The 18332-nt window shown below is 42.5% G+C and overlaps 1 protein-coding gene and 1 pseudogene across 6 annotated transcripts in view; one reads left to right on the top strand and one right to left on the bottom strand.

Annotated features, from left to right (window-relative positions):
- INPP5F (inositol polyphosphate-5-phosphatase F) overlaps nt 1-18332 on the bottom strand; it is an 86339-nt gene that overhangs the window by 8040 nt on the left and 59967 nt on the right. For 4 of the 6 annotated variants that reach the window (XM_081823398.1, XM_081823397.1, XM_081823399.1 and 1 more), the window contains 6 exons: nt 15697-15821; nt 14862-14939; nt 13825-13945; nt 12078-12206; nt 8570-8687; nt 6434-6632 (listed from right to left, as the gene is read on the bottom strand). In XM_081823398.1, the coding sequence (XP_081679524.1) occupies nt 6434-6632; nt 8570-8687; nt 12078-12206; nt 13825-13945; nt 14862-14939; nt 15697-15821 (770 nt within the window). Of the gene's footprint in view, nt 1-6433; nt 6633-8569; nt 8688-12077; nt 12207-13824; nt 13946-14861; nt 14940-15696; nt 15822-18332 lie in introns of those variants that run through there. The other 2 variants (XM_081823400.1, XM_081823401.1) reach the window with 2 other exon arrangements.
- On the top strand, nt 3119-4916 carry LOC145721977 (phosphatase and actin regulator 2 pseudogene; annotated as a pseudogene).

The following is an 18332-nucleotide window of genomic DNA, read 5'->3' on the forward strand; positions in this document are numbered from 1 at the left end:
ACCGCCAGTACCACATGCAGCCCCACCACCGCGACAATGGTCGCGTAAAAGCCACTGTCGTCAGGAGACATTAACAGGAGACTTTGGAAAAGAAGCAATTTGCAGGAAAAATACAAGCCCACAGGAACTTTAACCATCAGTCCTGCAAAGAGGAGGAAAATCTTGAAAGTCGTGGCCAGGCTGCCGCCTTCGGGCTTGGGCTCGGCAGCATTGCCGGTGGCGTTGCCGGGCCGCTGGGCGGTCGGCGGAGGCCTGTGGGAGCGCGGCATGGTGTCCGTCCGTCCGTCAGTCGGTCCGTCCGTCGAGAAGTCGAAGCTCAGTCACAGCCGCCTGCACCCAACCTCGCGCCTGCAGCGACTGCGGAGACTGCGGCAACTGCGGCAACTGCAGCGCCAAGCCCCGCCCAGCAGGCACATCTCGCTTCCGGCCGCCCCCGCTGCCGCGGCACGCACCCAGTGCGCATGCGCGCCCGCCCCCGCCAGCCCGCCCGCGCACGGCGCCCGGCCCACGGAGGGGCGGGGCGCCGAGGTGCCCGCAGTGCCCGGGACCCCCGCCGGACCCCGCCGGACCCCGCCGGACGCCACGGCGGGGAGGGGCCGTCACCGCCGCTCGAAAGGACGCGGGCGGCCGTGCCACCGTGAGCGTCTGTCCCCTGCGCTCACATGCCCAAGAGCGTGGCTGCTCCACTGAAACGGGTGAAGGGGTCATCTACTCGGGGTAGAAGCAGCGGATTCAGTAGAGCTGGGCAAAATAAAGAGTGCGCTGGTGGTGGTCCCGCAGGGCACCCGGGCAGGACGCCTGGTGTCCTTCCTCTTTTTAGGCTCCTCTTGCCACCCGCAGCGCGCCCCCAGGCACCCGTCATTCAGGGCCCAGCGCTTTGGCGGCAACGGGGCGCAGGGCTGGTGTTGGGGGGGCGACCGGGACCGGCAGGCCTTTGTGCCGGGGGCTGGCCGCGGGCGGTCCAAACAGCTCGGGGCTGCAACACAAGGGGCGGCCCGCGGGCGGTTCGGGGGCGGTGCGGGAGTGGGGGGAGAGGAGGCGCAAGGAGCGGGCCGCTCCTGCTGCGGCAGGGCTATGTATTTGTCAACTGCGGTCGGAGCTGTTTTTGTGCCAGAGAGTTAAGCGGCTGGGACTGCAGTGCAGCAAGTCTCTGGCGCAAAATTTAAGGGGACGTCAAAAACACCAAGCCATCAAGATAATTTTTAGTGCAGTATTTTAAAAAATCAAAATTAATTCCAAAATATGAGGAACAAAACACCAGCGTTTTAGATAAAGATAGGATCCGACCCTGCACCTCTACAACCTTAACCCCTGTAAAAGTTTATCAAAACACGTAGCTCAACCCGACAGCAAAAAGACCCCAGTTTTTAAAATGGGCAAAGGATTTCAACATTTTCTAAGGAAGATAAACAAATGGCCAACAGGCACAAGAAAAAATCCTTCACATCCTCTGTCAATAGGGAAATGCAAGTCAAAACCACAGTGAGATACCACTTCACACCCCTGAGGAGGAGTACGATTTAAAAAAAAAAAAAAAAGGAAAGCAAGTATTAGGAGGTGGAAAAATTGGAACCCTCATACACGGCCGCTGAGAATGTCAAATGCAGTCACTGTGGAAAATAGCTTGATGGTTTCTCAAAAGCACAGAATTACACATGACCCAGCAATTCCCACTCCTAGGTATGTACCCCCAAATAAAAAACTGGTGTTCAAACCAAAATTTGTATGTGACTGTTCAGAGTATTAATATTTACAATAGCCAGAAGCTGGAAACAACCTAAATGCCCATCCATGGAAGAAAAACAAAATGTGCTATCTCCACAGGACGGAATACCATTCAGCTGTAAGAAGGAATGACGTTCCGATACATGCCACAGCATGTGTGAACCATGGAAACGTGATGCTGAGCGAACGAAGCCAGTCACAAAAGGTCACATGTTACATGATCCCATTTATATGAAATGTCCAGAACAGAGACATCTATAGAGACAGAAAGTAGATTAGTGGCTGTATGGGCAGAGGGACAGGAGAATAGGGGGTGATCGCTAGTGGGTACAGGGCTTTCTTCTGGAATAATGAAAATGTGAATATACTAAAAGCTATTGAATTGGGCGCCTGGGTGGCTCAGATGGTTAAGCGTCTGCCTTCAGCTCAGGTCATGATCCCAGGGTCCTGGGATCGAGTTCCGCATCGGGCTCTCTGCTCCTTGGGAGCCTGCTTCTCCCTCTGCCTCTCTCTCTCTCTGTCTCTCATGAATAAACAAATAAATAAATAAATAAATAATAATTTTAAAAAAGTAAAAAAAAAGCTATTGAATTGTATGCTTTAAATGGATCATATGGCATATGAATTATATCTTAATAAAGGTGTTTTTAAAAACATACACAGAACCCAGGAGTGAATGGCTGAGGCAGACAGGTACCAACTGGTGAAGACCCCAAGCCCCACGGCTGGCTGGCTGGCTGGCTGGCTGGCTGGCTGAGCTGGCGCAGTCATTCCCAGAGCTGCCTCTCCCTGTCCTCCATCAAGGTCTGCCTGCTCTGGGTCCACTGCTCTGGCTCAGCTGGTAGACTGTACAAAGGTTCTGTAGCAACTCAGCTAGCCAAAGAACCAGTTTCCAAACATCTCCCTTCAGGGGCAAACTGTCCACCATCCATAAGATCTTCAAGCTTTGCAAATGAAGAAAAACACCAGTGGCGAATTTAAAGAAATTTTAGCAGTATTATAAAGGATGGCAACCACAAGACAAAGTAGAGAAGAGCTAACTAGGAGGGTTGTTAAAGAAATTCCAACGGACACATGATACCCATGAGAGAATAATCCACCTGAGAGGAAAATGTAGTGAATCTGAAGATAGTACTAATTCTGTATCTGAAAAAGCATCTCCTCTGGAATAAAAGGCAGAAGAGAAGACAAGACTGTTCTGAAACAATGCTGATTCCTGCTCCAGCTCCTCTAGAGCCCAAATCTAAGGCTCCAGATCACCCGTGCCTCCCAAACGGGCCAAGACTGGGGCCAGCCACAGGGTGGCGAAGTGTCTCCTATTACCACGAAGATACCAAGACTCTTGATAGGCAGGTCCCTATCCAGCCTGTTTTGCAAGCCAACAAGCCAAAACATGACCTTCAAAGTCACCAACTCCAAAGCATCAGCTTCACTATCTACTCCATCCACATCAGCTTGTCTCACAGCTTCAAAGGCAGTAGTTTCTAGTAAAACGGTAATAGTGGGAAACACAAGAGGCAAGAAAAAAACTAGCAAGTGGCTAACACCTCAGCCACTGTCAGATGCAACCACTTCTGGTATGGTCAGCCTTAGAGGAGATCCTTCTGAGACCAGAGTGCAGAGTCTCAGACCCAAGTAGTCTGTCCCTGTCACCCAGGAGCAGACCACAGGCAAATGCCACAAGTCTGTTCCCCCCCCACACACACCTTGTCCTCCTCTTGAGAATCAATACATCACTTCCTCAGACACTCCCATTGTCCTGTTTAGCAGTGAATTCAGCTACTTGCCCGTTCCTCCTTAGACCCAAGTTAGTGTCTGTACTGAAGAGACAACACAACCATTCTCCATCAGGCACTGATGTGTTAGCACCAATAAGAGAGGGAAGACAGCACGTCAGCCAATGAGATCTAAGCCGACGGGACAATCTTCAGAATCTCTGTGCCCCATAGGACAAAGGACAAAAGGTACCATTAGGTCCATGACTCTGACTGTGATGGGCCTCTTTTGGCCACCACCAACCATGAGGAAGAGGAGGAGGAGGACAGCGGTGGCGAATGTGCTTTGGCACGTAACACAGGCAAAGGGACGCTCTCACAATAAAACTTAGCAGTAGACCATCTAAGAAAGAACGAGAAGACATAACATCTTGCAGTGGTGACATGTGAAGAAGAGAGGCAGGGAATCCAGGAACAAATTGGAAATTAGAAGACTTAGCCAGAGGCCCACAGCTGAAGAATTCGAGCAAAGAGCTATCCTAAAACAAAGGCATGAAGAAGTAGACCAGAAAATACAAATGGAACTACAAGGCAGAGTCCGCAGAAAGCTTGGGCAGAGACCCACAGGGGCAGAGCTGGGAGCATGAAGCGTTTTGGAATTAGGAATACGTAGAGGTCACTGACTCCCCTGACTATGATCATCAGGCACGTAAGTCCTGGGCCAGGTTGAGACCTATAGACAAGGTAGAAGTGCAGAATTAAATGAACTTAAAGGCCCAGAAAGGTTTCATCATCCATCATGAAATGTGAGACTGTTTGGAAATAGCCACTGGTAATCTTTGGGGGTAGCGCCACTTGCTAAAAATGTGATAATGTGCTGGAATGCAAAAGCTTATCTTGCAGTGAAGAAGAGAGGGCTCTGCTTTTTTTTTTGGAAAGTGCTCCTCACCTGTATAACCCAAATGAGGCCACCAAAGGGAAGGATGTAGTGACACTTGCTGTCTAGCATGTGTTATCCATGTCAGTTATGCTTCACGAGGAGCTTTACCAAAGAAGATGAGCAGAACACAATCACTGGCTCCCAGTTATCCAAAGTCAAATCGTACAGTGCAGGCTTAAAGAAAAATGAGGAGTTCGATTGCTAGGCACTAGAAAGGGGTGGGAATCAAACAAAATCAGAACAAAAGAGAAGTATTTCATCATGTGAATGAAGAAAAGAGAAAACTGGAGTAGGCATTTGGCATCTGGGAAGTTATTATGGATTTGGGAATCTCACCACCCAACAAGTTTTCTTAAAGACCTGATCCTAGGAAAGGAGACCGTCTGGTTTCAGCCCTGAGTTGGTTCAGTTCATACAGCATGGGTACAGTACAGCAATTTTGGTTATGCCAGTGAGCCCAGTTTCCAGAAAGACGTCTGAGTGTTTTTATGCATGTTGTTCTTTTTTTTTTTAAAGATTTTATTTATTTATTTGAGAGAGAGAGAATGAGAGAGAGCACGAGAGGGAAGAGGGCAGAGGGAGAAGCAGACCCCCTGCTGAGCAGGGAGCCCAACGGGGGACTCGATCCCAGGACTCCAGGATCATGACCTGAGCCGAAGGCAGTCGCTTAACCAACTGAGCCACCCAGGCGCCCTATACATGTTGTTCTTAAATGCAAGAGACTTCTAACAAGAGACTCTAACAAGAGTGCTTATCCCAATTTTGTAGCAAGCTTTAAATAGCACAGCTAAACACACTTTACATAGTTTGAAACTCCTCATCCAGGATACCAACTTTACAGGAGAATTACAGGATCAGAAATCAAGTCAGGTGCAAGGTGACCTTACAAAATGGGAGTCAGCTTTAGAAATAAACCTTCTGGTCTTTCCCTATTTCAATTATCTCCAAAGTAGGAATAAAAATACTTGATCTAAGGAAGATGATACTGACCATCACGACACCTTTAAAAATCTCAAATGCAAAGTTAAAACACAAGCAAAATAACCTGCAGTTATTTCTGAATGGGAATTAAAAGTACTACCTTTTTTGGGGTGCTGCATTAAGTTGAACTGCTGCTATTAAAAAAATTAAGGTACATAAATAAAAAAACTTTTACCAAATGGCTCATAGGAGCATAGAATTTTTCTGCTAATTTGTATGTGAGGAAGACCTCATCTCTTATTTTAAGAGTCTGAAAATTGCATCCATACATAAAGTATTGATTATCAAAGTGAAATAATCCATGAAATTAAAGTCATGGAAGGTTTCCCAATGAACCTAAAGCCAATATTGTTTTTTTATTTATATATATATATATATATATATTACCTTGCATTCAGTTGTTCTTTCAAGCTTGTTTTATGCCCCTTTTATTAAAATCACATGAAATGTAATATAAGATAAAATCTAAATATAGAGCTATTTATCCTCAGAGCTTGGTCTAAAACTTTCTGCAATGTTTCTGATTCATAATACTGAAGATTATAATGTTAGATTTCAGCCTAGAAGCAAACATTCAATCTGGTGAATAAATTTAGATCCTGCCGTTCACTTTGAAGAATGACTTGAAACTGATTTTTGTTTCAAATATGCTGAGCATTAGTTGGCCTATTTATTTTGTAAAAGGCCAGGATACTTTACAACCAACCAAAGTAACTAGCTAGCATCACCGCACTTTTTGCTGCACTGTTACGTGCTTCAGAACAATAAACCTAGATCTGGGAGGGGGGTGAGGCCCAGCTGTGAACTGTAGTTCTACAATTTGGGTTTTTAAAAAATCAAATATTCCTTTAAAATATCTCTCTTCATTACTGAGTTGTTTTAATGCCCCTTTAATTTTGCACCCAAGGTGAGGGCCTCAGTCAGCTTGCCTTAGTGACCAGCCCTGTATTTGAAAACTGCCATGCATCACGCATCCATGCCCACAGCTTTATGGACGACCACTAGTACTAATTAGGACAACAGCATCAGAAATTTAGATGCCATTAGTTACCAGGGCATCACTCCAACTCACCTGGGGTCACAGTCAATGAGGGCCCAGCCCCCATGGAACTTCTCATCATCAGGCAGCAGTAACTTCATATAACTTTGTAACAGCTGGTTAATCAGTTCCTGGTGGCCTCTCTGATTCTCCTTATGCAAAGCTTCATGTTCTTTCTCCTTGGTAAATATGGAATAAAGATCTTCTGTCACTGGAATGCCTTGCATCAAATCTAGAGTAGAAAGTGTTAATATCTATCATCATCTTAATTTGCTAATACATTTTTAAAAAACAAAAGAGAATGTAAGATCTAAAACAACAGAACTCATAAGAAAACACAGGCATGAATCTTGGTGATCATGGATTAGGCTTTTTTGTTTTAGATAGGACACTAAAATCACAAGCAACAAAAATGAAAAATCGACAAAGTGGCCATCACCACAATTAAGAACTTTGTGTCTCAAAGGGCAAGATCATGAATGTGGAAAGACAATCCACAGAATGGGTGAGAGTATTTACAAATCATCTGATATTCTGTATTCAGAATATATAAAGAACTCCTACAACTCAGTAACAAAAAGACAAGCCGATTTTCAAATGGGCATAGAGGGATGCCTGGGTGGCTCAGTCAGTTAAGCATCTGCCTTCAGCTCGGGTCATGATATCAGGGTCTTGGGATCGAGTCCCACATAAGGCTCCTTGCTCAGTGGGGAACCTGCTGCTTCTCCCTCTGCCCCTCCCCCCCGCTTGTACTCTCTCTCTCTGGAAAATAAATATTTAAAAATAAAATAAAATGGGCATAGGATCTGAACAGACAAGCTAACTTCTTCATGGTGTGGCCTGTAGCTCAAGCTTCAGGAAGCACTGTAATCCATTCCCCACAGACGGGCAGGACAGCAAGACTGTCAGCTTCTGGGACAGAGGTGCCGACCACTGGCCTTACAAGGGGAAGCAGTAAGCCCAGACTGCTACTGGCCTCTCTCTCTCTCACCTTTGAAGAAATCCAGCTTCAAGATTCAGGTGAAGCTGATGCTATGGATGGTCAGAGTGAGAGAGGGACAGAGCCTGGATCTGCAGTGACATAACTGAGCTGCTAGATCCATCAAGGGAGGAAAGGTATCTTATTTTTCCTTGATTAAACTGCTGAAATCCAGTTTTCCAGTCAATACACACCCTACCTGTGGCAAAAACCAAACTTCTTTACACCAGACATCTCAAATTCCTAACTGGCCTGTGTCGAGGCCCTACTATTTCATGTATGACAAATAATCAGATTAAAAATAGGATTTAAAAAATATTCTCAGAGACCACAGGACAAGCTGTTACTTTGGTTCTAATCCAGTATGCTCTGCATTTACTTTAATCCTATGAGGTAATACTTTCACGCAAATTAAATTTACAAAATATGCCAACGTATGAATTCCACTAGGCAAGCAACCCTCCATTTCCTCTTCCAAATAATGATAAGAACTGGTTAGGATAATCCCTAAATCTGATACCCTGATATTATGTTCATTCTTTTTTTAAAGATTTTATTTATTTATTTGAGACAGAGAGAATGAGAGAGAGAGAGAGCGAGCACATGAGAGGGGGGAGGGTCAGAGGGAGAAGCAGACTCCCTGCCGAGCAGAGAGCCCGATGCGGGACTCGATCCAGGGACTCCAGGATCATGACCTCAGCCGAAGGCAGTCACTTAACCAACTGAGCCACCCAGGCGCCCTGTTCATTCATTCTTATCGGAAAGGATGGCGTGTTGCCTACAGCAAGAACATACGATAAATGTCATATGGGGGAAAGAAAGACATCTCATTACATCTCTCAGCCTTGAGTAATGGAAAAAACAAATAGAATGTGGGGTTTTCAGTTGATGAGGTTTTAGGCTACCTCATTCCATACTCCAGGAACCTCAACTCTGCCTTCTGTGGCAAGAACAGCAAACTGACAAATACGTATGGGAATGAGCTGTTGCTCTTTTTGCTTCACCCTAAAAAATTCGTCAAATTCGAGTCTTGTAAAAATGTGAATTTGATTTCTTGGGTAAGATGCTGAATATAGAAACACAAGTATATTATAAAACATGAACTATGTCAATGAAGTTGGTTTCTGTAAAAACACTCGTCACAGAGGAATAACAAATTTTAAAGAAAGAAAGGCATTTAGGTTCCTTACCTATAACAGCTTGCCTATAAGCATCCTTAAATCGATTCAGGTAATACCTATTTGCCGAGTTAACACCATCTTTCATAACTCCTGCTAACTTCCTTTCTCCTGTCCTTGTAAAGTCACCCTGTCAAGGAAAAAGTCATTTTGACAATTGATTCAAACACAAGAATGTTCCCAAAGTCAATGTGGGCTTTCAATACAAGACCAAAATTCTATAGGCTTTTATAATTTCTAAATAATGTAGTTAAGTTAAAATATCTACTAGTATTTGGCTGTGACCCAAGCACATCAAATCATTAGAACGCTATCTGTGGCATCAAGTCTTCACAGTTGGATGGTGCTTCAAAGTAAATCCACTCCTGGTAATCTGCAGAATTTCTATAATTTACAGGTCAAAATTTCCTATATAACAAATAACAAGAAGATTTTCAAGCCTCAAGCTGGTATGATACTCAAAAATCACAAATTTCTGATGAGGGAAAGTGTGGACAGTTCCCTAGAGTTTATTACAATGGGATTTAACCAGTGTACGTGGATGTGTGTGTACAGAGAAAGAACAGAGATTTCTGTACCTTGCTGCCCATTACAATCACTGTAGAATGATCCAATGAAGAGTTAAATTGTTTTGTTTTGTTTCTCTTGCTTTTCACAACAGAGGTGTCAGAGCAAGTCCCTAGAGGGCACTGACTTAGCTGGAGGTTTGTGCCCTTTGATCACCTCTCCATTTCCCCCATCCCCTGGTAAGCACCAACCTCTTTGTTTCTGAGTTTGATTTTTTTAGATTCTACATATAAGTGAGATCATGCAGCACTTTTTTGAAGAATGTGAGAAGGAATGGCATTAATTCTTCTTTAAATATTTGGTAGAATTCTGGGGCGCCTGGGTGGCTCAGTTGGTTGAGCGACTGCCTTCGGCTCAGGTCATGATCCTGGAGTCCCTGGATCGAGTCCCGCATCGGGCTCCCTGCTCAGCGGGGAGTCTGCTTCTCCCTCTGATCCTCTTCCCTCTCATGCTCTCTGTCTCTCATTCTCTCTCTCAAATAAATAAATAAAATCTTTAAAAAAAAAAAATATTTGGTAGAATTCACCAGTGAAACCATTTGGTCCTGGGCTTTTCTTTCTTGGGAGGTTTTGCTTATACTGATTCATCAAATCTCCTTACTCATTGGTCTGCTCAGATTTTCTATTTCTTTGTAAGTCAGTCTTGGTAGGTTGTATGTTTCTAGAAATGTATCTCTTTCTTCTAAATTGTCCAATTTGTTGGCATATGATTGTTCAGAGTAGCCACCTGTGATTCTATGTATTTCTATGATATCAGTTGTAATGTCACTTTCATTTGTAATTTTGAGTCCTTTTTCTTCTTGATTAGTCTAGCTAAAGGTCTGTGGATTTTGTTTATCTCTTCAGAAAACCAACTCTTGATCTTTTCTATTGTTTTTCCTACTCTCTCTTTCAAATATTTCTGTTCTAATCTTTATTATTTCCTTCCTTCTGCTAACTTTGGGCTTACTTTCTTCTTTTTCTAGTTCCTTGAGATGTAAACTTAGGCTGTTTGAGATCTTTTTTTTTTTAAAGGTTTATTTATTTATTTGACAGAGAGAGACAGAGACACAGCAAGAGAGAGAACACAAGCAGGGGGAGTGGGAGAGGGAGAAGCAGGCTTCCCCTGGAGTAGGGAGCCTGATGCGGGGCTCGATCCCAGGACCCTGGGACCATGACCTGAGCCGAAGGCAGAAGCTTAACCACTGAGCCACCCAGGCGCCCCTCTTTTTTCTTTATGTAGGCATTTATAGCTATAAACTTTCCCTTTAGAACTGCTTTTGCCGCATCCCATAAGTTTTGGTATGTTGTGTTTCCATTTTCATTTGTTTCAAGCTTTTTTTTCCATTTTTTTTTATTTAACCCTTTTTGATTTCTTCTTTGACCCATTGATTGTTCAGGAGTATGTTAATTTCCACATATTTATAAATTTTCTAATTGTCCTGTTATCAATTTCTATATTCATACCACTGTGGTCAGAAAAGATACCTGATACAATTTCTATCTTTTTGAACCTTGTTGAGACTTGTTTTGTGGCCTAACCTATGATCTGTCCTGGAAAATGTTCCACGTGTGCTTCTGAAGATGTGTATTCATTCTGCTGTTCCTAGATGAAATGTCCTATATATGTCTGCTGGGTCCAGTTGGTCTATAGTCCTGTTCAAATTCACTATTTCCTTACTGATTTTCTGCCTGGATGATCCATTGTGGAGAACAGGTTATTAAAGTCCCCTACTGGGGCGCCTGGGTGGCTCAGTTAAGCATCTGCCTTCAGCTCAGGTCATTATCTCAGGGTCCTGGGATCGAGTCCTGAAACAGGCTCCCCCCTCAGCAGGGAGTCTGCTTCTCCCTCTCTCAGCTCATGCTCTGTCTCTCTCAAATAAATAAATAAAATCTTAAAAAAAAAAAAAAAAGTCCCCTACTATTATCGTACTGCTATTTATTCCTCCTTTTAATTCTGTTAGTAGTTGCTTTATATATTTAGGTGTTCTGATGTTGGGTGCATAAAAGTATTTCTCTTTAACCAGTAACTTGTACAAGGACTTCTAAAGTCCAATTTCCTTAATTAATAAAAAGCTTTTTGATATTTATCACTCAACCAAAAGATGAACTATTTGATGCCAGTTGAGACCTTGATACAATTTTTTATAAGAAATATCCTGAAATGAACTATTAACCTTGAAGGAATATTAACATAAAACTAATTTAAACTAATTCCACCATTTCTTACTGCCCACAGAAGGAGTATTTGGTGACCAGTAACTACAGGTTATATTTAAATTCTGTGAAGATCCAAGCTCTGTAGGATCTTCAAAAGACTTATTCATAACAACCACAAAAAGATAATAAAACATTTCTTCAGCATTTACTGTGTGCCTGGGAATGGTCTAAGCCCCCACATGCATTAACTCATATAATCTCATGACAGTCTTGAAGTGTGTCTAGTATTATCCTGTTTTACAAATGAAGACACAGACACAGAGAGGTTAAGTGACTTGCTCAAGGTTGCAGAGCTGGTAAGGGGCAGGGTTGGGATTCAAATTCAGCGGAGGCAAATTATCATACTAGGGACCGAATTCTAGCAACAGACATGTTTTATCTGTGTAACATTTTAAAAACCAACTATTCCACATGAAATTCCAGATTTCTAAACCCCCTTGAAAAGCTGGAAGATCTAGCCACACTGGGCCTCCGTCCCCATACGGAAGCAGTAGAACAGCCCCCTCCTGAGATAAGATACGCTCTTTCTTAGGTCTGCCCCCATCTTCCCCTTTAAGCTAATGGGTGGTCACATTACCTGGCCCCAGGAGAATCTGAATATGTGACCGCTGCCTGAGCCGAACGTTCCAGAAAGGAGTCAAATACATAGACTACCATCTGTAGCCCCCATATCTTTCTCTCAAAAATGAAGTTGGTTTAAAACTGCATCCTGTGTCCCACAGAATGATCCACAAAAGCTGGCTGTCGGTACTTGCCTTCAAAGCAGCTGTCCCAGCATACTGTCTGCTAATGGAGTCCCCGTTGTTGGCCCACATTATCTGATAGATCCGATTGCACTTCACTGGTAGGGGCTGTTCCGGGGGCATCACACCTAATTTTTTCAGCTAAAATTAACACACTGGTGGATTAGCTACATATTAGGCAGGAAACCATAGCATCAAATATACACTGCAGAAAACGGAAGCATGTTCATGTACAATTTCGGACCCTTAAATAAAAGAAATGGTGTTTCTGGACTTCTCCAAAATAAAGCACAATTGAGAGAGAGTTTTATCAGTTGCTACACATGATTAAGTAGAATGAAATATTTATACTGTCTTGGTGTAATTTTTAATGTGTAGGCTATTATATTTTGTCTTTGTTTTAAATTTGCCTATGAAATGAGACTATCAAAAAAGCCTCCTGAAACAACAACATTAGCAGGAGAAGAGCAGTAAGCATCCGTAAGTGTGAACTCTGTGCCGAGGCTAGGGTTCTAAGAGCTTTTCTTATACAAATTATCTCATTTACTCCTCGTAACAACCCGCTGCAATCAATACTCTTATTATGTCCATTTTAAGGATGCAGAGACAGAAGTTTAGGAAGTGGAGCTTTTGCATGGGGTCAACCCCTAATATGTGGTAGAGCCAGGGCTGAGCCTCAAAACCTGGCTGCTTGATTGCAACACACGAAGGAAGAGACTCACCATCTCAAAAAAACAGTCCCCAGGTTCTATCAAAAAAGCCCAGACACGGTGCTAAGAAGGTCCACCTTGAGAATTCATTACTCAGGTGTTGTGGGGTTGAAGATCTAAAGGGGGACACTGAGTAACAGATGTTAGGACTGGAGGAAGCAGCCGCCACCAACTGGGGTGTGCAGCATAAAGGCTGGTTCTGTGGTGCCCAAGGAGCCAACAGCTGCAGAGAAGGCGCCAAGACGGCTCCAGCACAGGTGAGGACGCGTGTCCCTTCCTCCTCCTCCGGCCTCATGGTCTTCCTTTGGCACCTCCTACTGGCAGAGCCTGGCACAGCGCCAGCCGGCTGAGCAGAAGGTGCGGCAGACTCCCAGCCCCAAATACACAAGGCAGGATTTGGAGCTGAGAGAAAGAAGGCGTATGGCCACACACTGCCTCCTGATTGACGTTGAAATGTTGGGCCTCACATTTTTGAAATGAGTACTTAAGAAAATGCCACTTAGGGCGCCTGGGTGGCTCAGTCGTTAAGCGTCTGCCTTCGGCTCAGGTCATGATCTCAGGGTCCTGGGATCGAGTCCCGCATCGGGCTCCCTGCTCCTTGGGAGCCTGCTTCTCCCTCTGCCTCTCTCTCTCTCTCATGAATAAATAAATAAAATCTTTAAAAAAAAAAAAAAAAAGGGCACCTGGGTGGCTCAGTTGGTTAAGCGACTGCCTTCGGCTTAGGTCATGATCCTGGAGTCCCTGGATCGAGTCCCGCATCAGGCTCCCCGCTCAGTGAGGAGCCTGCTTCTCCCTCTAACCCTCCCCCCTCTCATGTGCTCTCTGTCTCTCTCATTCTGTCTCAGATAAATAAATAAAATCTAAAAAAAAAAAAGAAAATGCCACTTAATTTAACTTATTTCTAGTGAAGGTTGTACTTTCCGGGTTTTAATGCAACAAGGACATCTGTCTGTATGCTGTAAATGTTCTACAGAACAACGATCTTACTTGTTTACATGTGGAAAAAAACTAAAAATGAATACTTACAATGCAGTGAACCCCCCAATTACCTGCTGTTCCATGACCACTCGGGCGATGGCGGCCTGGACCACATTGGTGCGATCCAGGCAGTCCATGCAATTGACACGAAATATCCCTTCTTGTTTACATATCACCCCGGCTTGATCGACCCTTTTCAAAAAGAGACTGGCATTATTTTACAATATGAAATACTTTAATAAGGTTTTCAAAAACCACAATTCTTCAGAGGATAGCACTAACACCAGTAGCACTGGTTATCCCTCTGTCTGGAACACTACGTGACAGGCACTAATGGGTACTTTGTAGACACTGTGAATTTACACAGTAACTTGATAAGAAAGACGTCATTGTCCCCATTTTGAAGAAACACAAAACAAAACTTGCCTCAAGTCTCACGACTACTGAGTAGAGCTGACACAACCCCAGATTATGCTCTTCTACACACTGAAGCCAGAAGGCACTTTAAAACACCATCCTGTCCCTCCCTTTTGACTGCAAGGAGAAACGCATCTAAATGCATCTAGCTTGAACAAAGTCACTTCACCACTCAGTGAGGAGTCCTGCAGCACACCTTGCGTGTCTAATTTCTCTTGCCACCTCTGGTCTTAAAGTCTAATTCAATGTTCTCTCCTATTCTTTAAGTCAATTTCTTCTTCCTATATCTCCCTCCTGCCGTCTGAGAATCATCTTCCTTCTCTGATAATTCTCCGATAATTCTGAAATGCCTGCAAACTGAGACCAAGTACCCTGAAGCCATGTTAGGGATGCTGGGAGAGAAGAAGGAAAGAGGAAATGTAAACCATGGAACATTAAATGGAATTAAAGAAGAGTCATAGAGCATGTCACTCCATCTTGCCTGACCACCTAACACTTTTTCCCTGTTCAAAGCTAACGCTGCCTGATGACGGACACTCTCTTGAAAAGGAGAACAGGAATTGGGAAGCAAAACAAGAAAAACAAAAATGGTTTTTCAGCTGGCTATTATTTTAATACTTAGTAGTACCAAATACATATGATTTCACAGACCAAGAGTTTATATCAAATTAACTTCTTATGTAATACCTACCAACACCACTTCATGTCAAGAATAATGTCATAAATGGCATCTGTTAGAGTTTGAACATTCTCAAACTTCATTCCTCGGCTAAAATACATGCCAAAAGAAAAAAAAATCTTTAATAACAGGTTTTTTTTAGCTTAAGATACACTATTTAAAGTAGCTTGGAAAAATTAAAGAAAATTATTGCTTTAAGTACATGAGGTTAACACTACTAGAAATTATTTAGGCAACTACATAAATGCTTATAATTAATCTGCATTATGAAAGAAAATATATTTAAGAACACATTGAAACATATCACAGGTATCAGAAGCTTTTCCCCACCAAATTTTCAATACATGAGTAGATGAACCCACATTAGAGCCAGGATTATGACAAAAGAACCTGGCTTTCAGAGTACACACAGGTTAAAGTTACCATCAAAATGATTCACCGATTATTGTTTTTCCAGAGCAAACTCTAGTGAAGTTGATCCATAGGGAAAGAAATACTACTAATACAGCACAAAGATGAGACAACAGAATGATGTTTAAGTAAGGGGACTCCATTACGTTTGCCAGGCTGGGACCCAAGCAGAAACGAAAAGCTCCAGGAGTTCTCTGAGTGATAAAAGGAAAAATGGAACTCTCCATCTCCATGTTGTTTTGGGAAAGAAAGACTGAATATTTCAGAAATAACTAAATTTTTAGCCAAAATAAAGCTCGTCTGAAAATCAAAACTAAGTAACCAGGAGAAGCAGAAATGTTTCTTCCTGATAGGAAGACAAGAAGTTAAGGTTGCAGGGCAGCATGTACCACAAACAACGGAACGGATCAGAACTCCCGTCAGGAAGCCCTCTTACCAGTGCTCATGGAAGTCAAATGAGACATAAGTGAGGTGTGAGCTGTTGAAGAGCAACACTTGCTTCAGGTAAGCATCACCAATAATTTTCTCCCTGCCTGCCTGGTCCACCAAGTTAATAATAACCTGTGAGAGTGAGGAAAAACAAATTCAGTTTAATCAGATGTTAAAAACTCAATGTGGTTTTTAATCATTTTATGTGGTATACTGTTTTCGACACATTTTATAGCCATAGTTAGAAATTTATCTCCTCAAGCATCAGCTTTTTTCCATGAAATTAGACTTTCACTTGTTACATTTAGGTTTATGAGAATCATTTACATCAATAGCATTAATAGCTATTTTATGCATTATATATTTGCAATAACCAATTCGAATATGTAATAAAAGCCAGGTCCTTTATCATAGCAAATACATTTTTAGAATAATTTTTTTTTTAAAGATTTTATTTATTCATAAGAGACAGAGAGAGAGAGAGGGAGGGAGAAGCAGGCTCCCGCTGAGCAGGGAGCCCAATGCGGGACTCGATCCCAGGACACTGGGATCATGACCTGAGCTGAAGGCAGACGCTTAACCATCTGAGCCACCCAGGAGCCCCTATTTAGAATAATTTTTAAAGAAATATACAAGACCTACATACGGACACTATAAAACTTTGCTGAAATACAAAAAAGAAAATCTGAGTAAATGGAAACACACCATGGTGCCAGATAGCAAGATTCAATATTGTAAAGATGTCAAGTCTCTCCAGATTAATTTAAATACCCAACAATCCCAATTGAAATTTGATCAGATCTTCCTATGGATGTGACAAGTTAATTCTAAAGTTCATCTGGAAGGATAAATATGCAGAAAAAGTTCTGAAAACTAATAATAAAGGAGTACTTGGCCCATTGGAGAGCAAAACATACTTTAAGTCTATAGCAGTTAAGATGGTAGTACTTGTGTAGAAACAGATGAATGAGGACACAGAACAGGACAGCCATCCAAGAGACAGACCCATGTACATTGAGGAATATAAAATATGGTAACAATATTATTCTGGGATAAGTACAGAATATTCAAAAATGGTACTGGAGGGGCGCCTGAGTGGCTCAGTCGTTAAGCGTCTGCCTTCGGCTCAGGTCATGATCCCAGGGTGCTGGGATCGAGCCCCGCATTGGGCTCCCTGCTCAGCGGGGAGCCTGCTTCTCCTTCTCCCTCTGTCTACCGCTCTGCCTACTTGTGCTCTCTGTCAAATAAACAAAATCTTTAAAAAAAAAAAAAAATGGTACTGGAATAACTGTCTGTCTATATAGTTGGGAAAAACTTATTTTAGCTCCCTACATCTCATTATACACAAATTATAGATCCATTAATGACCTATTTTTTAAGTTATAAAAAAAAATAGAAGAATATTTGGGGTGATGTTTCCATAATTGTAGGATGGGACATGACTTTCTAAACATAAGATAAAAACCAGAGGGCATAAAGAAAAGGATGGACAAAGGAGACAATATGAAAATTTAAAACCTCTGTAACAGATGACAATACAAATAAGCAAAGGTAAAACAACAAAACAAAAAGAAACAAAGAACAACCTGGGGGAATATACCTGTAACATAAAACCAATAATATATAAGAGTGCTATAAATTTAGTAAGAAAAAAAGAATAAAGGATACAGAGGAAATTCACAGGAGAAAATATACAGAGCCAATAAACATGAGGCTACAACTTTGTTAATAATCAGAGAGAGAGACAAACCAAAAAAGAGACTCTTAACTATGGAGAACAAACTGACGGTTACTGGAAGGGAGGTGGGCGGAGGATGGGAGAAATAGGTGATGGGGATTAAGGAGTGTACTTGTTGTGATGAGCACCGGTGTTGTATGGAAGTACCGAATCACTACTTTGTACACCTGAAACATTACACCGTATGTTAACTGAAATTTAAATAAAACCTTTAAAAAAAAAAAAAAATACAAACTTATAACAGAAAACCAGTTTTCATCTATACAGAGACAAAAATTGAATCCTAAATAGAGTCAGCATTGGTGAATATATGGGGAAATGAGCACTGACTCCCACTGTGACTGAGAGTATAAATTCGTGTGATCTTTTATACTGAGAGTATAAACTGTTGGGAACAAGAGTGCTAGGTATCAAGCTTAAAGGCATACTGTTTGATCGAGCCATTCTACTTCTAGAAATGTATTCTATAAAGCACACAGTGTCCCAAAATATATGAACGTTGCTTTCTGGAAAATTTTTACAACAGCAAAAACTATATCCGGAGGGTCCATCAGTAGAGAACGGGAGAAAAAACAGCCACGAAATACTAAGTGAGAACAGCTGCAGGACAGTCTACATGGCATAGCCCTCTACGGGCTTAATTTTACAAATGTGTATATATGCACGTGTCAAGATGGTTCTTGCTGCAAATGACAAATCACTGACTCAGATCTTAGAACAGTAAGTCTGGGGGTTGCATGGTTCCAGAATTGCTTAATTCAGTGCTACCAATACGAAATCTTTCCGTCTTTTCCGCCGTCTTCAGCTTATGGGTCAGTCCTCAGGCTGGTTCGTTCACGGTTTCACCACGGCCACAGCAGTACGTCAAGTCCAGACACAAGCACCACGGAAGGGCTGGTGGTTCC

Source organism: Leptonychotes weddellii, chromosome 6 (genome assembly GCF_054177405.1).
Source record: "Leptonychotes weddellii isolate Sample4059 chromosome 6, ASM5417740v2, whole genome shotgun sequence".
NCBI lineage: Eukaryota > Metazoa > Chordata > Mammalia > Carnivora > Phocidae > Leptonychotes > Leptonychotes weddellii.